We start from the raw sequence: 25,716 nt of genomic DNA, 5'->3' as shown, positions 1-25,716 counted from the left end.
CAGTGCGATAAATGACAGTTTCAGGCATGCACACTGAATGGAAGCAATACAGCTGCTTGTTTACATCTGGACCGTTTTGCTATAAAATCTCATTGATGCACAGGCTTAATATAGGAGCTGGCTCATAAAATCCTCACAATCGGGCTGTAACAAATATACTGACACCCACTTCACTTCTCCTGGCTTGGACACTGTTCAAACAGTGCAGGTGCACAGCAGTGAGGTGAAGAAAGATACAAGGCATAAGATCTTATAGGCTCAAATTTATTTTACAAAAGAAAACGATAACAAATGCAGCTCAATTCATTTGATCATTTTGTTTTTTCTTTACATAGATATTTCCCCACCCTCTCCGAAAACGTACCATTTTCCTTTCATTTGATTCATCGAAATGGAACTGAATGCATGCACTGTTGCATTGGCCTCGAACGTCAACCTTCACGAAAATAATAAAACCACAATTTCAACAGAACTCCAATGAAGCTGCTAGGTTGCAGAGGGAGGTAAAGCGTCAGCATGCAGCACTGTACACGTTTGCATAGTAAATGGTTGTCATTTATTCTAGATTATATATTCATCCATTTGTATTACTAACAAGCCTTCTCATGAATGTGCATGAACTGTAACCTACAAGAAGGAAAGGTCCCCTGCAGAGAGGAGTTGCCAGAATAAAGCTGGGTTTACTGGGACAGAAGCAGCAGGAAAAAAAGTGATTTATTTTTACAGTAGAATCTGAAGGGAGATCATCATCTGTCTGCATCGCATCACTTATCATTATAACCTAAAAACTCTATAGACTTTATGTGGAAGAGTGTTTTTTTTTTAACTATTCAGACTCCATCAAACATAAAATGAGTACTGTCAATCAAGAAATCTAACCAGTAAAATTTAAGGCATAGTCATCAAACACAACCTTGAAAGCAATGCACAGAGTGAAATAAAAAAGGAACATGTTTATACAGCGTCATAACAACTGAAGTGAAACGCAGACTAACGATGTGGCAATAATTTGTTCAAAATGAACATGATATGTCACAAACTGACAGCATGAGAAAAGGGACCCTGAGCATTAGCTACAATACACAACAGGCATATGATTACATATCAGCATAAACTGTGGGGACTTCAGTTAATAACCATGTTTGTCTTAAATAAATCTATTCAGTGTTGGAACAAAAGGGTTTTCTATGATCATTTGTTTTAATCATCCAAGAGGATTCCTGGCTTTGAACAAAACTCCATCAACCAGTAAAAGCAAAAATCCTAACACTAGAATGCACACAGTATAGCACCATGGCTCTGACTGTGTATTTTTAGCTCATTAGAAAACATGAAGTGAACGCAGCAAACAGACATGTAGCTCGGCAGGAACATAACTCTAGGAAACCAAACAGGGAGTCTTAAGTCCGCTGTACAGTAAAGCAGTAGGTAGACAATGTGGAGTCCCAAAGTCTGAGACCACTACATAGTAAAGCAGTAGGTAAATACTTTGGGGTCTCAAAGTCTGAGACCAATATACAGCGAAGCAGTAGGTACACACTCTGGAGTCCCAAAGTCTGAGACCACTACATAGTAAAGCAGAAGGTACATACTGTGGGGTCCCAAAGTCTGAGACCACTACATAGTAAAGCAGAAGGTACATACTGTGGGGTCCCAAAGTCTGAGACCACTACATAGTAAAGCAGTAGGTACATACTGTGGGGTCCCAAAGTCTGAGACCACTACATAGTAAAGCAGTAGATACATACTGTGGGGTCCCAAAGTCTGAGACCACTACATAGTAAAGCAGTAGATACATACTGTGGGGTCCCAAAGTCTGAGATCACTGAAAATCTTGGATTTTGTAGATAAGGTCAGATTCCTTCCATTGAGACTCTCAGATGGTTTCGATCTACTCATCCATAAGTGCACACGGTCATTAAAGAAAAAGAGGGACATCAAATTCTAAGGAATTCTAAAATTCATGCAAATATTGCAAAGATTTTACGTTTCATTCAAATGATTATACTGTTAATATAACTTGTTTTAAATTAGAATGCAAAATTAAAGCAATGACACACATGGTCTCAGCCTTCTGGTCTCCATTGTCTGGGATCTGGAGGTGTGAAAGAAATTTAAACTGAAAAGAGATAATGTTGGTTATTTCAAGCATGAAATTTATGAAGTGTGTTATTTTTGCAATTTATTTTAACTGCCAATGTATATACAGTACAAGGCCCCATATAATTAGATATTGTACATGCATAAAATGCACATACGAAGGTAAACTACTGTATCCTGTACAAGATATTGTACAGATAAGTACTGTAAGATATTGAGTATAAATTACTATATAATATCTAATGCTAGCGGTCAGTTAGAATGGCAGCGGCAGTGGTAGTACAGTAAGGGCACTTTACTCAACTGCACTGTATTAAACTGGCTCAGGTTTAGAAACTGCTTAAAGTGGTTTGAATGTCATTGGAATATCCTGTGTACTGTAATCTACCACCAGACTATCAAGAACTACTCAGTTTTTACTGTCTTGTTCAAAGATTATGCATAAGTTAAATCAAGGGTACATAGAAATAATATATGAGATAACCAAGCAATAAGTAACCCTTCTGTGTTATACTCATGCAAGTAGTAAGGCTGTCCATAGTGTTACGATCTACAGTCACATCAGGACAGAATGTAACCTACATGATCACTTGCAAGCGAAGGTCATTTCCTACCATTTGTAGGCCACTGCCTACTAAATAAAATGAAATAATACTAATACCTATTTAGATTATATTAATGCTTTATATGAGGTTAAACACTGCTTATTGCTCCCTTAACTTTGTCCATATACATGTTAGATAATCCTAAAACTATCAGGACGTCAGGATGCCCAATCTACTCTTCGAGCTGACTCCCCTCTACTCTTAAGCTAAAAGTGCAATCACATTACAGGATGTGCTATTACTATCACAGGACACTTGCTGTACAGTACTCTTCTCTGTGAGAAGAAATGAATAAGTTAGCATCATTAATCTACACGTAATCAGTATTCAACATCAACAACGTGCTGAGTGGGGCTTTGTTCTATCAAAAATAGGTACAGCTAAATCACATCTAAAACTACATCCCCATTTTCAGCCTGCCATGCCAAATGACAAAACTTTTTATCTAATTTCCGCCCAAACTTTAGTGTTTTCAGATGCATAACGGCATAGAGAGCAGCATTTGAAAAATGAACTGTAACAAAGTAACAATAATATGACTCTTCATTGGCACATACTGAGTAATTACAAATCTGACCATAAAGAACCTAGACAAATGTATGGACTAGGCTCTTACATTTGACTTTTGTCATTTTAAGTATGCTAACTTGTAATTATACGACTTGTATACTGTGTAGGGCACCGCTGAGTTCATAGAGTTTGATTTCTGCTTTTTCATTTCTCATACTCTGCTGTACAAATAGGTTTGATCAGAAAATAAGCATCTGTGAACCTGAATGGGGTCTGCAGGACACTCTGGATAAGGTCGGCCTGGTCCTGTTCACAAGAGTAGCATTTATTACTGAATGAACAGGTTGTTTTGTTGCCAAATATCAGAAAAATCAAAACAACCATACAATATTCAGAATTATGCACTAGAAATATGGGACACAACTTGCGGAAAAACAGAATGAGCATTCTACATTGATAGGGAGTACTTTGTCCTAGCAGAGAATGCAACTTGTTGAGAGTTCATCAGAAATTGAACAATGCTACTCTGAAAAGTGGACAGGCCTTTGGAAAGCAGGGTGAATTTGAGGTCAAAAAACACAACATTTTGGCACATGTGATCTGTTCTGTACCTGAGTACCTCCAAATCAAGTCTAACGTCATTGTTTTACCACCCTGGATTGTAAACTCTGTTTCCACTGTCTGCTGAAAACGTGCAAAAAGGCTCTGGGTTTATTGGAGACTCCTGGCGCTGTGGCATTTCTGCATGCTGGCACTGGTACAGGGCTCAAACAAGCATGCCTTGACAGCAGGCCCTTCAAACGTAGAGGACAGGACTTATGAAGAGCTAGAAGACCATATGACCTGGACATGGACCCTGTGGAATTATTTACTAGACAGTCAACTAATAATCACCTGTCCAGTTTCAGTACCATAATTTCCCTCTCTCAGTAGGGTATTTCCTAACTAGAGGACCTCCAAATTCTTTTGCAAACACTTTGCAGACAACAGCCTCATAATGAAAGGCAAAAGTGGCCAGATCTATGCAGAAGGTTAGACAGCCCATTGGAGGGAACCAGTGTCAGAGAGAATACAAGGTACTATACTTCAGAAAAAGGACTCAACACAAGACACTGGAACTGTGGCTGTAGAGGTGTGGAGGCTGGACTCAGAGCCTGTGGCGAGAGTCGTTGCTGTATCCCCCCGGAGAGCTCCGGTTGCGGTGGGGTTTGTACGTGTCCTGGTAGGGGTCGTGGTAGTCCTCCTCCACCAGTGGGTAGTGGTCTCGGCTCTGCTGGGATGTGGACGACAGACGGTTGCGACTCTTCCGCTGCCGCTCGTTGTTGTGGTAGTTTTCGTCTGAGGTCATCAGACTGCGCCTTTCGATTGGGGAATGGTCATTGACATGATTGCTGTTTCTATTTCTTTGGCCCTGATGAGAACAACACAAAGGTTTTAGAACCAAAACACAACGCAGGTCACACGTATGAATGCAAAACAGCAGTAGGGTTTTTTTATATGGCCAATTTGCCAACAACAGCACAAAACAAGATATTTTATTTAGTTTAACCGAAGAGCTTTTTCCATTATATTCCATATGTTTACAGAAATATAATCTTACTCCGTTACTCTTAATGTGTTACGTGGCAAAAGCTTTCACAGTCCATTACTTTGAGATATTTTTAATGCTCAGAGACATTTTAATTTTCTTGCTAGAATACTACACATTTCATCACAAATGAAATTATGATATAGTTTAGATTGTGAACTGTTTGGATATGTGGATTAGTGACAGAAGAAATAGAGGCATAATTACTTTAAACAATTGTTCAATTTTGCTACAGAGAGTCTCTGAGGGTTAATTACTCCTCAAAAGTCATAATTTAAACAAATGAACCCAACAGGCCTGGTACAGCGCCCAAAAAATAAAGTTTGTTGGTTTAAATCTGCTACCAGAGGAGTTACCCTGTGTGCATATTCCTGTTGGCAAGAGTAAAGTCATTTAATGATTGCTATATTACTATATTACGTCAAACTTTGGCACCAACAGCATGAATAAATGACCCATCCAGCCTTGTGTCAGCAGACCAAGCTGGCAGAGATGGTGTAACGGTATGGATGTTTTCTTGGTACACTTTGGGCCCATTAATACCAATCAATCATTACTTGAATGTCACAGCCTATTTAAGTATTGTCTGTTGACCATGTGCATCCCTTTATGGCCACAATTTGCCATCTTCTAATGGCTACTTTCAGCATGATAATGCACCATGTCACCAAACAAAAGTCATCTCAAACTGATTTCATCAACATGTCAATGAGTTAAGTGTTCTTCAGTGGCCTTTCCAGTCACCAGGTCTAAATCCAACAGAACACCTTTGGGATGTGTTAGAATGGGAGATTGGGAGCAAGAAGGTGCATCTGAAAAAACTGCAGGACTTGTATGATGCCAGAATTTCATAGTAATGTTTCCAACATAATGTTTGGAATCCATGCCATAAAGAACTGGTTTGACAGCAAAGGGAAGCCCTAACCCAGTATTAGTATAGTGTTCCTAATAAAGTGCTCAGTGAGTATATATTCCTATTCATGTGCTTTATTGTTCAAAATGGTAGTATGTGACACAAACTGAACAGTAATCTCAGATTGCTCAGCTTTGTAAGATCATGTTCTTTATAAACACAACAGCATTCACAAATCACATTATTAGAAATGAAAAACAGTAGATAAAGAAATAAATAAAATGGAAAGTTGCTGTGCTGACCTGCAGAGCAGAGATTGCTGTGGGGTATGGAGAGAGGACAGTGGACCCCAGGTTGCGTCCCAGTAGAGGGTTGAGTGGAGTGCTCAGAGAGGTGTGTGTTGCTCGCCAGTAGGCCTCCAGGTACTCTGCCAAGTGTTCACAGGCATCCTCCAGCTGGTTCTCATCCAAAATGATGTCAAACATTTCCTGTATTGGGACACAGGAGCATTACAGTGAGTTAGAATATTATAAAGACATAATATTATAAAGGGAGACATGGAAGCTATTATTATCAATTGTATGTGTTGTAGTATTTGGAAACTGACTGGAGGACACTGAGCCAATTTATCTGCAGCCACCAACTGTACATTCAGGTGCTTGCTCTGTGACTTCCCACGCGATTTGATCAGTCGCTGTAAGACCTGTTAACACAGGAAAAACTAAGTTCCATAAAAGTTCCATTATCATAAAAAGCATAGTTGATTATTTTTGTGCACTCATAACAAATTCCAGGCGGTATGATCTATAAACACTAATTGTGTTGAAGCTACACAAAAAAAGATGGCTCTTTATATATATATATATATATATATATATATATATATATATATATATATATATATATATATATATATATATAAAACCATGAACACAATAAAGTGTTCTCTGCATCAGGAAAAAGTTCTTTAGATTGATTGAGAATATGCTGTGCATGGTCCTGTGCATGGAAGCTTTTTGAAAAGGGTTCTACATAGCATCAGAAAATGTGAACCATCTTTTTTATGTGTGTACCTTAAATAACTGATCAGTGAACTGCATGCGATTTGAAACCAGAAGAGGGCAGCAACACATTACTGAGAAAACTGTGATACTGCACGCACTGGACAGCTTTTTGCTTTAGGAGATAAGCAGCTGCGTGTAGAAGAGATCTTTGGCAGTAATGCACTTTTCACCTTGGGAGAGGACACTTTCACATGGACGATAATAGGTGCTAGTGAGGTCTTAATGAGCTGGGCTGGATGGTTGATTGTGTCAGCGTCCAGCACAACCAGCTGAAGAGACCTGGCCAGTTCGAAGATCCTCTCAATCTCACTCTGAACTTCAGCTGGAACACAAGACAGATAAGCTTTCTTATGGACTTATACTTTTGTATTACATGTTAATGATGAATGTTTGACTGTAAAATACTGATAGTTCCTAAAAATTGTCTATTTATTTACAAATGAATAAAAACTGAAAGCTAGAACATACCCAGATTTGACCTGGTGTTGGATCTTTCAATGATGGCTCTCTTGCTAGGGTTGTTTAGCACAGATCTCTTTGCTAAAGAGATGTCTGCAGTCACTCTTGTAATAGATATCCTATGATTGGCACAAAAAAGCCATACTGTGAAAATTATGTATCTAAGATCATTCACAACACAAAGGTAACACATAATTGGAGCTAAAGGACGGAAACCAAAACAGCCTCCTCTGGAAAACTGAAGGCACCTCACCTGCCATCAAATCTGTGCTTCAGGAAGTCAAAGAGAGCTTTCTGCATCATATCTGTCACCTGAGTACAAGCCCCCAGATGAAGGTTAGAGAGAAGACATGAATGGAGTGATGGAAAGGTAAAGAATGAAAGCCAGTAAAACATAAGTAGACATTGAGAAAACACTACAGTATCAGTATAGTATAGTATAGTATAGTATAGTATAGTATAGTATAGTATAGTATAGTATAGTATAGTATAGTAAGTCAGAAATGGAAAAGAAGAACAACCTGGTAAACAGATCTAGTCAATGTCATCAGGACATTCTGAAAAGATCCCCTCATGCCTTGAACTCAACTTTAAATCCAACACTACTGCCTTTACAATATCTGCTCAATGTCATTCATGTTTAGATGCAAAGCATCTCATGGACCGGACTTGACATAACATAACATCTGACTGAATAACTGACTGAGTAACTAACTGACTATCTGTCTGACTCTGTTTTATCACTTTTATTTCTCTCTCGCCTCAACGATTACAGGCAAGGCAACATTGCTATTTGGAACGTGATTATGAGCTCGTGCATTTGTGGTCAAATAACGTCCTATTTAAACTCAGGAGGGTCAGGATATTAAAGTTTATTTTGTGCAAATTATCCCTTCCCTTGACAAAGCCAGCAATGAAGCCATAAAACAAGATGAAGCAAAGCACGACTCTCAGTGCCCAACCACTCAGTTTTATGCCAACTATAATTTATTAGCAAAAGTTCCAGCAACCCATGTTGAACTGCTAATGTCCAGCATGATCCACCCCCATGAAACAGGCTTTATGCCAGTACGGCAGTCTTTGCCTACAGCAAGTGGTGGCTAATTAATATTTATTCATGGAAATAATTCCACAATCTGTCTTGAAATGTTTACCTTTTTAGGTGTTAAATGGGATTATTTACACTTCAGTATAACATTTTTGAGGATTTTGGTGACACACATTGCGGACATAATAAAGCACATCACATGTAGAATATTTTTGGTCTCCATTAATGGACAGTACAGGACTAATGATCACCACCCCTCCACCAAAAATACCTGTATTTAGCTACTATAACACAATTACATGCTACAAGGAGCATGTGTACTATTTTCGTACAGTTTTGCACTGTTGCTGAATTGAAAACATTCTTACATGTACATTAAAAAAGGTTTGGGGACAGCTCATAATTTGCCCTAATAGCCCTGTCTTAGCTACATTCACTGAGAGTCTGAGATCTATTTAAGGTCAAGAGTAAATGGCTTAAATAAATCCAAACAATACATACTGTATAAACATAGCAACTCCTGCCCCCTTCTACAGCTGCACCTCTAATTCCATGTTATTTGCTTCTTTGTCTTTCGCCATGCTTGCTTTTTCTCTCATTCTCCTTTTAAGCTCTAGAGACATTTGCAACCTCCATAAAGTGATAAACCAGTTCTCCAGCATTTCTCTCATGCTCAGAGTGCTCACTAAAGCAAATGCATTATTGTCACAGTGATATCTGGGGCTTTTTTGTTGATTTTCTCTGCTTCTAATTTCAAAACATGCTCCACTTTTGAGACTATGGCGTGCTGTACCCAGGAGGTTGTTGCCTTGGCAACACAATGTGGAGAAGATGACTGCTATTCAGTGACAGTCCGAGTTCCCCTCTCCCTCGGCGCTTAAAGAAAGATGCCCTGTTCCTTCTGAGATCCCTTTAGCATGTCTAAATACACAGACAAAGCAGGAACATCTTGAGGGATGATGCCTACCTCATATCCCTTTAGAGAAGGTCCAACCAGAACCACTGGCCTCATGGAGGGGACAACATCATAAGGAGGAATGTGCTCAGCCTGTAACATAACACATTTAGTCAGTAAAAGCTGTTTACTGACACAAACAAAGACTTGTACAATATGTTCTATGGCATCACTCTGTAATGAGCTGTTTGAGTGACATGAAAGAAAAGCCCTGGAAGCAAACTGCTATATTTGGGCTGCTTTCTAAAATTTCCTGATGGAAATGTTTAGCAAACTGTTACATACCACTTTCTGCTTCTGTTTTGCTGTGGAATGCAAAAAAAGAATTGTAAATATAATTACAATTACATAATCTCTTTGGATCTCAGGCACCTTCCTTAATAAAAAATAGCATAGCACCAGATTATTATTGTTATCAGTGACCCTAAAAGTGATCTTACGCAATGCAAAATATGCCTTAAAATGACTGTAATATGTACACAATGTGCCTGAATATAACATCTGATTTATGAAGACTGCAGATATTGTGTCTACAATATTGTGTAATAATAATGTAATGGGTTAAACCTCTGCCTTCTACACTGGTGACTGGGGTTCAATCCCTGCCTGGGCAGGCACCTACAGTATACCAATAAGAGTCCTTGGGCAAGACTCCTAACACTACCTTCGCCTACCTATGTAAAGAAAATGATCAAATGGTAAGTCACTCTGGATAAGAGCACCTGCCAGTGTTATTCTGATGGCAAATATTCTGCTGCCATTGTTTAAGAAAGTCTATCAGTACATCAGGCCCACAGCATCTAAGACTTTCAGCATGAACTGTGCTTACCAGCAGAGGGAGGGTTAGGTTTGAAGGTGCCGGACACCATCTCTCCCAGACTGGAGGAGGAGTTCCCACTGGACTTCCTGTGGGGGCAGAATGGACAGCAGAGCACGATGTTATGGACACCATAAATTCATTAAGTGAATTTCACAGAGTGCTGAAGTGTGTTGCATGTAAAAATCATCAATCCTTTGTTGTTTTGCTCACAACAGAGTTCCAAACTGCCTCTGGAAGCAACATCAGCACAAGAACGGTGCACTAGGAGCTTCATCAAATGAGTTTCCATGGTTGAACAGCCGCATACAAGCCTAAATTCACAATGCTCAATGTCAAGCATCGGCTAGGGTGGTGTAAAGCACACTGCCACTGGACTCTGGAGCAGTGGACACGTGTTTTCTGGAGTGATGAATCACACTTCACTATCTGTCTGTCTGATGAACAAATCTGGGTTTGGTGGATGCAAGAACACCTCCTACAGGCATGCATAGTCACATGGTTTTATGAGTGTAGTGTGGAGGAACTCCAGTGGCCTGCACAGAGCCCTGACCTCAATACCACTGAACACTGTTTATTGCCCAACCTTACAAATGTTGTTTTGAATGAATGGGCACAAATTCCCTTAGACACACAGCCTTCACAGAAGCATGAAGGCTGTTACAGTGGTAAATGGGGCCAAACCCATTTTTATAGTTTTATAATGGGATGTCCAATAAGCTTCTCTAGGTGTGGTGGTCAGGTGTCCACATATTCTTGGCCATATTGTGTACCTTTAACCATATTTATTTCGCAGGGAAGGTGATGGAAAAATTGACACAAACATAAATGAAAATAATTATAATAATAATCATCACACTAAAAGTTGTAACCAGGTCAACATGAAAGCATGACTGTTCAAACAAATGCCATTTCCTTGCTGAAGAGAGTGCTTGAAAAGATTGACGCTCAACACAGTTTGTACAGACCCAAAAATAACCCTGTACATCATTAGGTTACAGCTACACTTCTTTTACAGAACAACAAACAGTCGAAAAGGTGAGGGATGACTAGTGCATGACTCAACACAGAACACAGATGTTGACAGGGAACCCCGCAAGTCAGGTTTCATTCACAGATTCAGTTCATGCGTCATAATGGTCAGGAAACTGTGATGGTCCTAATTTCACTGTCAGATATTAATATACAAAAAAAAAAAATCTGTATTTCTCTGTGAGGCCAAATAAGTTTACACTACACATTACATTCATAACATAAAGCATATGGATGCCATAGTCCCCTAAAACTGGTTAGCTGGCTGCATTAGAGCGCTACTTTTAAACTGTTTTTCAAACAAACGAATTAATAAATTAAGCTATTGTCACAATTGGCCCCTCCCAGTCCTGTCCATGTGTTCGCGTTTTGGTTTAGTCCATGTGCGTTTGTTTTGGTTTAAGTCCTGCCCCCTGTTTGGTTACTCCGCCCCTGATTGTGTTCACCTGTCCCTTGTTGCCCTTTGTTATTTAAGCCCTGTGTTTGCCCTTAGTGTTTGCCGGTCTTTGTATGAATGTATCAGTCTTTGTTGTATGTCCTTGCCCTGTTTGAATCTGTTTATAGTTTGTCATATCTGAACCCCAATCTGTCCGTATTGGCTCTTTGACCCTGGACCGTTTTGACCACGACCCTGGATTTGCCCTTAATAAAAGTCGCTTACCTCCACACATGCGTCCGCCTCATCACTCCGCGTTTCAGCTATAGAAAACAGTTCAATTTAAAATGATAATAATATATGGCCTCTGCAAAAATAGTGGAAAGGGGTCAAAGCTAAATGCACGTATCCATTCTGGGCACAAAAAAAATCAACTTTAGACAGACCTGAAAGAGAATTTGGTCTCTGTATCAGACTGGAGGAGCAAAAAAAAAGACTAAACTAAAATTAGGAACAACAAGTATTTTTCTAAGAACAAAAACAACCAAATGTGTAATCATTCTTACATGTTACATAACAGAAATGCTCCTTAGAAATCTATTATTACTTAAATGCAATGGATTTTCCTATTCTGTGTAGCCCACTGTCCTATTATTTATATTTTATTTATATGTTCCTCTAAACTTTCAAATATTTTTGGATTACAATTAGATATCGTGTGATATTTAATGTACTGTTCAATGTATCAAGATTTATATGAGTTGCTTTCTTTCTCTTTAATGAATCCATCACATTTTTACATAATAATGAAAACGTCTGTCTTTCTACAGAACTGTTGACAACAAAGATTTGAAGGAAAGACGTTTTTTGCATGAAGTTTACATGTTTCGAGTGATGCGGCAAAATTAAACCATACAGAGCTTATCAATTACTTGCTAAGGTGGCTAGTTTGCTAGTGAGATTGAGGGGGCTGATTTTCTAGCTTTTGTAGACGACTGATGCATTCTAAAAAAAAAAATCATTCTCATTCACTCATTGTAAGCTGCTGTGCAACAGCAAACACTGTATCAGATTGTTTACTGCCCCAGATATGTTCAGAAAGGTTCCTTCATTTCCATAACGACATAGAAACGCCCACCAGTGGTGAGCACTGAGATACAGTGCGGCAGAATGCAGTGAGGAAAGTACAAGTGGACACTGTTAGGCTGAAAGTACTCTTACCCATGGAAGCGTCCTCTCTTCTGCTCCTGCTGGAGACGGATGTTCTCCAGTTTTAAAGGGCTGGGAATAAAACCAATATCACAGCCCTCTTTCACCAGTCGCCCTATCCACCAGTCATTGTTGTACTTCTATGGAAACATACAGAAAATTGGGAATTAGTTCAATTTTCTACAAGATAATAACCAATAAAAACAGAGGAACCACAAACCCTTAGTGCTGTAGTTTTAAATCCCAACTTACTACTCTAGAGGTTCCATAATGGGTTCTTTACAGGATGCCACAGAAGAAACACTTTTGGTTCCCTTAAGACCCTATGAGTGGATGGTTCTTTAGCTATTATAAATAAAACGTTTGTGCTTGATAAAATCATTTAACATTTAAAGATCTTCTACGTAACGTAAAGGCTCTAAAAAAAAACGGCTAAATTAAAGACCTTTTACATTAAGTGAAGGTCCTTGATACCTTCATAAAGTTCTTTACACTAAACATGGGTTTTTTTAGGGAACCAAAGTGGTTCTTCTATGGCATCACTGAAAGAACCCTCTGTGGTACCTTCTCTTTTTTTAAGAGTGTATCTTTACCTCTTTGATGTGCAGAAAGTCTTTAGCATCAAAAGAAATGGCAGTTCCAGCCACAGGAACGTCCTCATCCAGAGCCCCACAGTAACTGACGTTTGTTTTCACTGCGAAGGCCACTGCTTTGGCCTGGAACACAGAGTGCCTCCTTTAGTTAAATAACTCTTTTGTAAGCTCATTTGTTTGTTCATGTCCTAAAGATTACTGATGTTCAGTGACTACATGGAAATCAAGGATAAACAAGAGTTTTTACAGACATATTCTCACATTCTTCCCATACCGTCTCTGCTGTGCTCCTAACCTTGTCCTTTGCTGATCATTCTCACTTCATGCCTGCGTCACTTACCCCTTTATTGTCTTTATCACCACCAGCTCTCTTTCCAGTTCTTTATAAACATAATTTTTCCAAAGTATCAAGATGCTTTTCTAATTAGGGCATATGGATACTCTAAAGTGTTCCCTTTGCTGACACAGGGGTTCTTTTGCACACACACAGCTTGCACATGTACATGCTATACCTTAGAAAAGCATGGCTAATAGAATGAGATGCTCTGGAGCAGTTGCTCATGAGCGCAAGGTCACCATCTCTAATATCAAGCACCAGTTAGAGGGATATAAAGCCTCCCAGCACTTGGATGTGGAGCAGTGGAACTTTGTTCTCTGGAGTAATGGGGCACCATCCAGTACCTTTGGGATGAGCTCGACAGGCATTCGTGATCCACAGCTAATCATCCAACATCCGTATCTGACCTCACTAATGCTCTAGAGGCTGAATGCAATCACATCCTCACAGCAATGTTCCAACAGCTGGTGTTAAGCCTTCTTGGAAGAGTAGAGGCTGTTACTGTAGCAAAGGGGGACAAACTTCTTGTTAATAGCCTTAATTTCAGAGGAGCTGGTGTCCACAAACATTTGGACATATAGTATATGAAGTTCTTGTGTTTCACCTTAGTCTCTGTGTAGCCCTGTCTGTCAGTGTATACTGGCTAGTAGTCTGTGTGGTTTGTTTTTGTATCTGTCCCTTTAGTCAGTCCATCTGTTCATGCCTTGTGTTTGTTTTTGTGTCTTGTATATTTCCTTGTCTTTTTATTGAGCTTAGTCTGCTTTTGGTGTCTTTCACAGATCTCCCAGCGTGTTACGTCTCTGCCAGTTCACTGCACATTAACTCCAGTAAACAAACTGTGTGCACGCGTCCTGCCTCCACATCTCACACATCACAATTTAAGCACTGAATGGAAGTCAGCTTACAAATGGGTTAACAATGCATGAGCATGCATGGCAAGAGCAATATAAATATCAAATCCAAGACATGCTTAATAGCATTTCTGAATGATGTGTGGCACAAAAAAGGATGAGTAGGTGTGACTGTCTGACCTTTGCCCTCTCGAGTTGCACCGTGGCCTGCTGCTCTCGCTCCTGACGGCCGACCTGCTCCTCCTCCAGAGACACATCTGAGTCAGACGGCCTGCTAGTGTAGGAATCAGCTGAACCCTGCAAACACAGTGACTCACTGTTACATCCACCTCACAGCTCAGATACCTGTATTGTTCCAACATGGCCTTGTTTTTAGAAAGTACAGGGTGTTACTAATGACTACAGTCACAGCCTCCACAGAACTGGGACCAAGTGCATGAAACTACATGTAGTCATTGCTTATTTTACAAATCTGAATGTCAATGACTACTTTTTAAATCATGATGATGCTGCTCCTCCCAAAACCAATGCGGAGTGCTAACATTCATGTTATTATGTCTGTAAAAATCCACACTTCAGTAGCAATGCATTATTAATAAGTAGTTATTTATTGCTGCTACAGCTTTAAAAAATGTTTTGGTGTCCAAATTTTGTTTCTTAGTGTAGTGCTGGTGCTATGAGGCCAATACAGCTAACAAACACCAGAAGTCAATAGCCACCCAAATTTTTCCATCACCCAAATGAATCCATCAAAAGTTTTCTCAACTCACTTAAAAAGCATAGCGGTTTAGGACACCGTACTACTTACTGTGAATTATACAAATTTCACTGTGTAGCTGAATGATGTGCCAATTTTACCACATTCCAACTCCTCTTTGCACACAAGTACGTCATGCAGGCCTGTGGCTATTTATGTGTTTATGATTAGAAGCAACAGAAATCAATGTATGTATTTTATCATACACATGCCTGCATGACATGCTACATGCAAGGGGAGTGGGACTCTTGTCTAAAATACAATGAGGTTTTGTGCATTTTTGTAGTTCACAGTAAATCACACTGTGTCCTAAACAACATCAACAAGCATGCGCAATCTGTGCAAGCAGATAGAGAGACGTGGGCATGTATTTACAGAAAATTTGGGTGAATATTGGCTAGGCTAGTGTGTTAGCAATATTAGCCTTGAAGCTCCAGTTGAAAACTAAAGATTTAACATTTAGACATCAAACTTTTGCAAAATTAGCAAATTAGATTGTTTCACCAATCATTCCAAGTGTTGTAACTACCATTTACAATAAACAAATTGCTTTTATTATTTTGACAATGATATGACAATATGCTATCCTTATTTGTAAATTATGTCAGGACACTTTTCTGAGTATATCGAGGATAGAGTCAGTATTTCTGGAACATGGAACAATGGCATGTCATAATTAAGAAGTTTTAACCTCCCATTTGACTTAGCTGTGTACGGTTTCACCTCATTTTCAGATAATTTCAACCTCAATGATGCTAAATTCGTTCTGTTTGATCGGATGTAATAATGCATAGAAGAAGAAATATCATTTTCATTCAATCATTTTTGGTACTACTGTTTTTGGTCTGTTGCAACAAATATTGCAATATGTACTGTGAAAATGTCTTCTAGTATCATGATATTATGGTTTTGCTGTATCTTCCACCACTACTGAACATTTAGATAAAATGATCCTAACAGCACAGTGATAGCATAGCCCTCCCTGTTAACACTGAGCTGATTTTTAATGTATGAATGAACGTCAGCATTTACCACTGATCAAGAGGACAACACTGCGCTCCTGTATATGCAGCTCTTTCGAACTGAAGTAATTACTGAGTTGTGGCTTATGTGTGGTGTGTGTGAGAAACACTGGACTTGCTGCAGTTCACTGATGGATGATTGCGTGGGAGGAATCTCCCTGCCTTTACCCATGCATGCACACACACACACACACACACACACACACACACACATACACACGCACAAAAACTGCATCGTTCCCTCTAAGTAATTTTATAGTTTTAGCTTAAACACTGTTTACGACCCTCACTGAGTTGTATTTCTTGTGTTGCTTTGTAGTCTTGTTCTCTTGTGCAGGTGTTGTCTATTCATTCTTAAATTTAAACTGCATTGCAATTTGTTGACAAGTAACAAACTGATTATTACTAATACATTCATGTACTAACACAGGACATAACTTGTGCAAAATAACCCTAAGGAACCTCTTAAGGGATGTTTCTTTAAAGGAATATACAAGCATATTTAGATTCTTTCTGCTGTATCTGTAGAATAGTTACCACAGACAATAATTCAGAGTTGTATAAAATAACAAAAAACTTGCTGACTCAAAACATACTTATAATAGAAGCCAAAGGGCAGTGCATTTTGAGCCAAGGGGATTTTGTTCTTCTGATGCTGTCATGCAGCCTCCTGATCCCCTTGTGGATACGGACTCGATCTCCCAGATTCCTCTCGGAGATCACATGACAAACCATGTGACTCAGTGCCCCTATCAGCGCTCCAGGTCTCTGAAATATTGATAAGCATCACCTGTGTATTGCATCATATGATATACCTAGAACAGTATATAGCCCGGGCTAAAGCTTAGAATAGTTGCAAGGCACTGATTCGCTCTGTGTTGATCTACTGAGCGGTTTTTCTATTGTGGTATATGTCGTGTATGACCTCATGCTGTTCGTTTTCCGGTTTATGCTCTTTTGCCCTGCTCTTTGGATTTGTTTCCTATTCGCTCTGATCTTGGAATTGAACTCTGCCTGCTTTTTTGACTATGACCTGGAACTCTGTTTATTTCAGTAAAGCCCTTTTGGTAACCTTCATCTGCGAGTGTCTGACTGTGTTGGAAACCTTACAGATGCATTCCTTTAAAAATTAAATTAAAAAGTACCAAAAGTGTCCCTTTTACAGCATTAAACCTTTTGGCACCATTATTTTTGGCCTAAAATCCTGTTTTTTAAAAATACTCATGGTTAGGACATGCATGCAGGGAGCTGTAAGATAAAATATTACCAAAAGAAAACATAGCATTAGCATTGTAGACATATCATATCAAACTCAGAAGACTCAGTAGGTTCTCTCATAATATTGAGTAATAAATAAAATAACTATTTGCAATGCAGACAATGGAACCCTTGGTTCCTATAATCACCACTATAAAGAAATCTGAGTCAGTTAAGTTCTTTACAATGCATGGCAATTCACAGCAAACCACTCTGATGGAATCCTCCTTTAATGCCTCTAAAATCTACCTTATAGAAATGTATGTCATGAAATGGTTGTGAATACACTGCCGGGTACCTGAGACATTGTTTTATAATATTGTTGAGAAAAGCTTCTGGCATAAAAAGTATTTTTTTTTAAATCCATTCATGGTGGGTAGAGGTACATAGAGGTACATGCAGGACATTGTCCAGCAAAGCAGTACTCAAATAAAACTTTTGTTTTTTCCAGATTTACCACTGTTTTACCATCATTAACGTATCAAAACCCAGAAGACATTTAGGTTCAGTGGATGTTCTGGAGAGTAAATACAGACATTACAACCACTGGTCCCTATTACCACCACTGTAAAGAAATCTAAATCAGGAAGCTTCTCTACAGTAAAGAATTTCTCATCCAACCACTCTTCATTTACATCTCAGTAAAAGAACTGTATATGAATTTTGTCTGTGGACTTCTCCAGCAAGGTCAGACACATCTGTCCTTCCACAATGGACAAAACACACATATTTTATTTAGCAACTGCCTAACCCATCTTTCCACAGCCATGACCCAGATACCATGTGACATGACATCCATGACAGAAACATCCTGCGACACAAGCAACCGTTCAGAAGCTCTCTTTTCTCTACAGACAGCACTTGTTGTGCTGCTCTACTGTGCTGTGATGGAGGGAGCGGCAGTGGTGGGGATGATGGAGGCAGCTGAGAGTGAGAGAGGGCAGATTAAAGAGGCTCTGATTAGAGCTCAGACTCCAGCTATGGGAGGATGCCCATGAAGCCCACTGTTGAGGGGGGAATTGAGCTGAAGTGATCTTACTGGAAAGTGCATTAACTGCAGTAAGACAAAGAGAGAGAAAAGGGTCGCTTGGTCAATACTGCATTAGGAGGAGAGCGGATAGTTGGCTGTTTCCACTCGTTTGCGTGCAAGCTGGTGCTCTGAGTGTGCTTTGAGGTCTGTGAGAGAGCGCTGAAATGCTGGAATATGTGTCACACTAAAATGAGGCATTTACAATTCTCCCAAATCAATTCAGCAGAGATTCAGCCAAATGAGGGCATTAAAGTGTTAAAATAAAAATCAACAGATTTATTAGTGAACAAAACCAAAATGACATTTACTTTTACATGCAATCTGCACACTGCACTCTCCCAGCATTACCTATTGCCTGCATCAGAAAAACACTGGAAACTTTTTAATTATTAAAAAAAAAAAAAAATTATAAAAGCACAAAGGCTGCAAAAATTAATATTTTAAAATCTGATCATGTGAGTTAATAGACTTAATGATGGATTAACTGGCTTAAATGTGGCCTGTGTGTAAATGTGAAGAGCTTGAACAATAAAATGTTCTGACACACTGAGGCACTGTTCACTAAGAGCTGAATTACCACCTATTAGTTACGTCTGCCACTAAGTTTGAACTACAGTATGCAATAATTAATAGCCAACAATAAATGATAGAATAAAACAATATAAGTTATAGATATCAGCGTGCAGCATCATTTAAGTGGTTTAACCTTTGAACATGCTAGTTCACTAGATGACCTATGTGTGAATGTTAAATGTACATATAAAATAGTTGTATGTAGTTATATACATACATATCATGCTTTTGTTGACTAATTTCTGTTTTTCAATATTTTTTATGTTTAATAATTGTTTCAATCATCACATTTTATGGAATAACTATCTTGAGATATCAGGATAACAAAATTTTGCTTTCCAATGATATTAACATAAATAACTTGAGATTTTATGAAAACCAAAAGACTGGACATCACATTTATCATGCCACAAGTTTGCTAATAAACGATGCCCCGAACACTAACATAAATTACGCTGCATTTACACTGATCCGGCACATGAACACCAAGTGTCCCATTCTTTTTCAGTCGGAAGTGCATGATACGTCCCGTGCATTGACTTTGAGGAACACGATGCATCGAAAAAAAGTTGAGCGGAGTTTAACTTTATGCAAATGAATCCAGTCAATGCGATGCAGCTACTCGATGAGAAGGCAGGTGGTGTTTATACGATCTGTGTCTATAGCCCAACGTATAAAAAATTGTTTTCTCTTTTCAAACATTCCCACGCGACACGGAATATACCTGATATATGCCGCGTCGACAGCTAATAAATTCAAACACAACTGTTTGCTTCCAACATTTAAAACCTGAGCTGGAAAATGATTGGTTGAATGATAATAAACTGAAACAACTGATGTTGACCACAAGTGATAATCAACGACCTAAAGCCTAATCTTTCAAAGCTTAACTTTATTTTGGAAAGGATTTTTAATGATGCATGCTACGTTGACTTTCTGTTTGTTTAAAAAAAATAGAAACACTATTTACATAAATATCAACTAAGCAAGACTACATTTCAATTCGATTTTGCAGAAAAGTCCCTCGCAACACCCTTATATGGCCAGCAGATGGGGGAAGGATGTGTTCATGTCCATCAACGCACCGGAACAGTGTGAATGCAGCTCTAGTGTTCTAAATTCAGTTTAAAGGAATTGATGCTTTCAGCTGTGGCTACTGGAGGCCTGTTATCTCAAGAAAACAACAATTTTGTTTTTCAAGACCTCAAATAATTGGTATTATCTTGAAAAAAATGTTTTGTTATCTCAAGATCTCAAGAAAATGATCCAGTCATCTTGGTAAAACAACATTTGTAATTTCTTAATAATGACATAAATAACTGAAGAAAACATAAACATAACACATAATGTCCTGCTCCAAATTCAGTAACACAGGCTTAATGATGCTGTCTTTGTACTGAGATGTGCAGTTGGTCAGCACTGATACGTTATCAGCGATATGCTCAGAAAACCATACTGTGTTGCAATGTGGCATAAATTAGAACAACAATACATATTGTCAGTGTTACTGCTTTGTCTTTAAGCTTATAGTAGTGGAACTAAAAAAACCACTGTCAAACACTTACAGGCATTTGTTTGTTTTACATGTATAACAGCAAATGCAGGAAAAGCAGCTACATATACAGATTTCAGCTGTATATGAAATCTTCTGCCTCTCTAAAAGAGCGGTTCTTTACACTGAGAAAAAAGGCACTGACAGTAATAGCAACCAAATGCTTTGATGCCCTAATCAAAAGATTGTGCTCAAAGCCAACAGACACCTTGAAGATTAAGCATCCTGCTCTGCCCTATATAAAACATTCACCCCCTCCCAGACCCCTTTCAAAGAGCAGTAATAAATTCAACTGCTGGTGTTTCCTTTTTTAAATAATGATAAAAATGAATCACTGCACACACACCATTACCTCACTGTGAGAGATGACTAAAGTCGTGAAGCACACACTCAATAGTCTGACATACACAGAGGTCTTAATGAGCAAATATGGAGGGCTCAATAGAAGGAAACAGCCAAGCATAAACCCATACCTGAAGCCAAAACAACAATACTTGTCAAGGTACATGATAAAGACTTTTTTGTTTACTATTTTGGCTGATCTGATGCCATCTGGCTTTTGGGATAGTATGTGTAGAAGACACAGAAATGTGGACGTCATTGTTAGCTGTTAGGGGTGGGACAATAACATTTTGGGTGAAAAATAGTATTGAAGTACACAATAGTATACTTGGAGGCCCAAGAATCAATATTTAATTATTAATATATTTTAATGTGAATTAAGCCCACTGGCTCTCCAATTGGTTAGGACTTCTAATCAGCAAAAAATGTCACTCTTGGCTACCTGGAAGTCCAAGATAAATCACTGACTGAATACGAGAAGCAGCCTAAACAATGGGTTGTTATGAAGGGGAAACAGCACTTATAAGTATTAGTGTAAAATTGGCAAATTCACCAGCCACAAGCTTCACATACAACTTGTCCTTTAGAAGCTTCAAATTTCTGTTTAATCTAGAACTTCCAAAAATGCTTATGCAAATCACCATTAGCTTAGTGCTAACAAACTACCAAAATCCCAAAGGATGCTAGCTGAAGTTAGTATTATTACAGGGTCTTTTTTTCTTTTTTGTTATGACATTTATGGCCTCCAATTGAAGGCCAAGCTCTAATAGTCATGGTTCACCACTGGATAACACCATTGCCGAAACAAAGGAGACTAGGGTGTGATTTCCTATACATACCACTGCTACATCAAGTCCTTGGGCAATACTCCTAATGTTATGTTCACCTACCACTGTGCATCACACTGAATGTCTGCTTAATATGTAAATGTAAATGTTGCCTAGGCAACTTCACACTACTCAGCCTATCACAAACCTTAAAAAAATTGTAACAGAATCATATCGCAGCTCAAGGATCATGATAACATTATATCATGGGGCCTCTAGTTGTTCCCATCCCTATTAGTCATGGATAATATTTATACTACATCAACCCTCAAATAGCATCTTAGGTTCACCACTGCAATACAAGTACTAATACATATACATCCTGGTGCATTGTGCCAGTGTCCTTACTGATACCTCAATGAGATTCTTCCTGTTTTTCCATCCCTCCATCTCTGTATGTGCAGGCATGTGAAGGGAGGGGATGGAGCGCTGACTCGTCCTCCTCTCGGCTGAACCAGTCTGATGTCATTACTATCACACAAGAGCTGTAAGCCCCAATCCGCCCTCTATTACCAACAACTCACTGGCTCCAGAGAGCTGCCCCGAGTCAGCAGCCAGAGAAAGAGAGCAAACCAGAAAAAGGACACAGAAAATGAAAAGCTGGCTGGAAGAGAGACATATACCCTACACAGAAAGTCTGAAAGGGATAAAGGGTGAGAAAACAAGACTGAAAAGAAAAGAAAAGAATGGAATTCACTAATTGACAAAGATAGGCTGAACAAATGAAAGGAAGAAAAGGCAGAGAACGAGAACGACAGCAGAAAAGACTCAATCTGTGCCATATGACTAATGCACAGCACAGCGGTGGACAGTGTGTATTCCATTGTACCAGCAGGGCAGAACTTTGTACGCATTGATATCCTTACAAAAGCAAGATGAAACGTCCGCTATGACACATAATTCAATAGCTCAACTCCTTGTCAACATGACATCAATGCTGTAGCAATTTTGGGGTTACTCATTCTGAACTGTTTGTAATAACATGTCTCTGTTCTGAGACTGGAGCAGAGCATTAGCAGTTGAGAAGAGATGGAAAGAGTCATTAATGTCATTCATCTTCTGACTCCTGAACACTTGTAATACTGTGATTCGCAATTCACAGCACTTACCAACATTGCGAACAACAATTTCTGTTCATATCATTAAACCATCAAACCTAACATTACAGCTTGAGCAGTGTCAAATTTTCAACACTGCAATGTTTGGATGCCTTACCACTTGCTTTGGGATATCACTGCCAGGCACACACTGAGGCAGGGTATGTTTAGATTATCGTACATATAAAACTTCAATATTTAGTTATAGAAGCAACCAACAATAAGCAGTTCTTTTTGTATGATGTTTAGAGATAAGTGACTGTCAAAACATGCTACAACAAAAACTGACCTGCAAAAAACTGTAGCATACCAGGCAGCAAAGACGTGACATCTCATGTACAAGCCATTAGCTCTTTCAAATAAAACAAACTGAATTGCTTTAAAAGATGAGATAGCACGAATTCTACAAATGTTTCCCAATCCAGCAACTATATGTAACTCCATAAAATAGTTGCCTGTTTGTGCAGAGCAGGCAATAACATGGAGAAGTCTGCTTCCCATCATGGGTGAATGAAAGTGCATACATGTTAAGATGTGGACAGCCAATCAGTGTAACTGGCAAAGACATTTTTGCATACAATAAATATTAGGCAGTCTGTGCACCACTGTGGGCACAACATCAAAGCCTGTGTTTAAAAAATAAACAACCTGCGATCACTGCAATGTTGTGGTGACTGTAGCGACACTTTTGCCCATAAAAGACTTTGGCGAGGTTCCCTTTAACTCAGTCTGCCACCAGAGCAGTTGGGACACATGTCTGTCCATGCAGGGTACAGTCAAATGCATGAATCAGTCTGAGCTACAATGTTTTCTATTAGAAGGACGACATTATTTCTGCTGTCGGTAATGCACTGCGGTTTCAGAGAGAGTGCTTTTGGAATAGCACTTGGATTACAAAGGGCTTATTTTTTTTATTCGGTTAATCAGATTAAGAATAAAAGGCAACTGTAGTGCAAACTACATTCATATGCTTTCATTTTTCTGTGTAAAATGGTAGTTAAAGACAAAATAATAGATCATTCATTCATCTTTATTATTAAGAAATTATTCCCTGGATGCACAAGCAGCAGTAAAGTGAATAAAAACTGCGCCTTCTTTGAGACATCATCATATAAAAGCTGGATATTGTTTTCATAAAGTCGTGGACACAGACTTTCAGTCTGCAACACCACTAGCATATATAGACCCATTTGCTCATTTCTCCCAATCATGCTACAGTGTTCAGTTATGCTTTATCAACATAGCAGGCTGGGAGTCTTGAGTGGAGGGCTGTCAATCATGTGTGCGTATTTGAATATTAGGATCATGCCCAGAAAGATCTTGGAGAGGTCTTATTGTCATTTTTATGTTGTATTTTATTAGATTTTCATTTAATCTTTGAGGGACGTTTAACATAATGCTTAATATTAGTTTCATGCAACATTTTACACAGTGTTCCCTGAGCACTGAAAGAAGAACAGTAGATGAAAACAGAGAAAAATGCACTTTTTGCCTCTTTTACCAGAAGCTGAAGCCCTTTATGAGAAAGCATAAATCTTTAGACATTACCATTGCATAATTTTAACATGCAGGCTTGTGCTGTAACGGCCCGTTACATGTAGCGTTTTCCTACCACCTAGTGGCAGAATTTGGTATGTTCTTTATTGCAGTTAGCATAGAGGCTCTGGTGTCATCACACAGGAAGTGTGTTCATTGTTCAGTTACATGCTGACTTCTCCACAATCTGTTCGCATCTGCCTTCATCTGTTGTCTTTCGTGGCATCGTCTGTACGTATAGTCTTACTATAATGTTTACTTTTACTTATGTTTAGATATCTGTTGAGTTTATGCTGTTTTTATGCTATTTTGCTTAGTTAAATAAAGCATCTGTAAGCAAGCTTCTACCATGCACAGATAATGTTAGCCTAGCTATTCAGTGTTACAGGGAGCAACTTATTTTAATCATTGACATTTCCATGAATACTCGAACAATTTGAGATGCGTTTTATTCGTAATTTCACAACTTCCAACGTCATTAAAATTGTGGACAACATTAACTGTCTTCAGAGTCGTGATGTAAAGAAGATGTTGACATGCTGTTAGTGCTCTCAGTCAGTAAGAGAGAAAGAAAGTATAGTGAAAAGATGCCATTTAACAGACAAGCAACGCAGTTGGAAGATTGTGCCAACAGCCATCACACGTCAATTACTTCAGTTGCTAAGAATAAACATAGCTCACCTGCATGATGGAGACAAGCCTTCAGGCTAGGTCTCATGTCTCTGTGTCTACAAGCTCCAGAGCATCATCCACTAGTGCTGCTGCAGCAGCCAGGGCTAAAGCTGAAGGATCCAAAACAAGCTTGATGTACACTGAGAAAAAGATCAGAATGAGAATGGAGAAAGTTCAGCTAGAAGCTACAATGGAGATGCTGGCCATAAAAAAGGAAATCGCTGTTGCTACAGCAAAGGCAGAGGCACTTGAGGCAGCAGCCACTATGAGTGAAGGAAGGCTCAGCTGTAAGCTCCCAGTTGCTTCATCACCATTTGTGTCTGCCCAACGCACACAAGATCACATGGAGGAGTAAGCGAAGATATGTGAGGAAAGAAGTTTAGCACAAGAGGAGGATCCACCCTTTCAGGATGAGGCAAAGTGGTCTCACATACAGCCATCTATGTAAGTACATAAGCCTGAAAGCGTTATTCTGCCTGCTGCAAATACTCATGACTTCTCCCACATCCCAAGTAAACATGAGTCTCTGAACCCTTTCCTTATCTCAAATGTGGATTGCACTCCAACCCAGTTCAGCCAGCCTCTTCACAGTGTTGCGTTCAAAAATGAGAATAAGGAACATCTTTCATCCTGTCCACAGAGCCAACCAATACT

At 39.0% G+C, this 25,716-nt stretch overlaps 1 protein-coding gene across 2 annotated transcripts in view; it reads right to left on the bottom strand.

Moving 5' to 3' along the window:
* Positions 1-243: 243 nt before the first annotated feature.
* The window catches only part of cacnb4a (calcium channel, voltage-dependent, beta 4a subunit), a 57,319-nt gene continuing 31,846 nt past the window's right edge, over positions 244-25,716 (bottom strand). For both annotated transcript variants that reach the window (XM_017709537.2, XM_017709538.2), the window contains 12 exons: positions 14,578-14,694; positions 13,210-13,332; positions 12,629-12,756; positions 10,012-10,088; positions 9,468-9,487; positions 9,195-9,275; positions 7,433-7,491; positions 7,189-7,298; positions 6,891-7,042; positions 6,264-6,359; positions 5,959-6,144; positions 244-4,626 (listed from right to left, as the gene is read on the bottom strand). In XM_017709537.2, coding sequence (XP_017565026.1) covers positions 4,363-4,626; positions 5,959-6,144; positions 6,264-6,359; positions 6,891-7,042; positions 7,189-7,298; positions 7,433-7,491; positions 9,195-9,275; positions 9,468-9,487; positions 10,012-10,088; positions 12,629-12,756; positions 13,210-13,332; positions 14,578-14,694 — 1,413 coding nt within the window. In that variant the 3' untranslated portion in view covers positions 244-4,362. The remainder of the gene's footprint in view (positions 4,627-5,958; positions 6,145-6,263; positions 6,360-6,890; positions 7,043-7,188; positions 7,299-7,432; positions 7,492-9,194; positions 9,276-9,467; positions 9,488-10,011; positions 10,089-12,628; positions 12,757-13,209; positions 13,333-14,577; positions 14,695-25,716) is intronic.

This window comes from Pygocentrus nattereri, chromosome 6, assembly GCF_015220715.1.
Source record: "Pygocentrus nattereri isolate fPygNat1 chromosome 6, fPygNat1.pri, whole genome shotgun sequence".
Taxonomy (NCBI): Eukaryota; Metazoa; Chordata; class Actinopteri; order Characiformes; family Serrasalmidae; genus Pygocentrus; species Pygocentrus nattereri.
The sequence above is the reverse complement of the archived record's forward strand: the minus strand, read 5'-3'. Positions and strand labels throughout refer to the sequence as shown.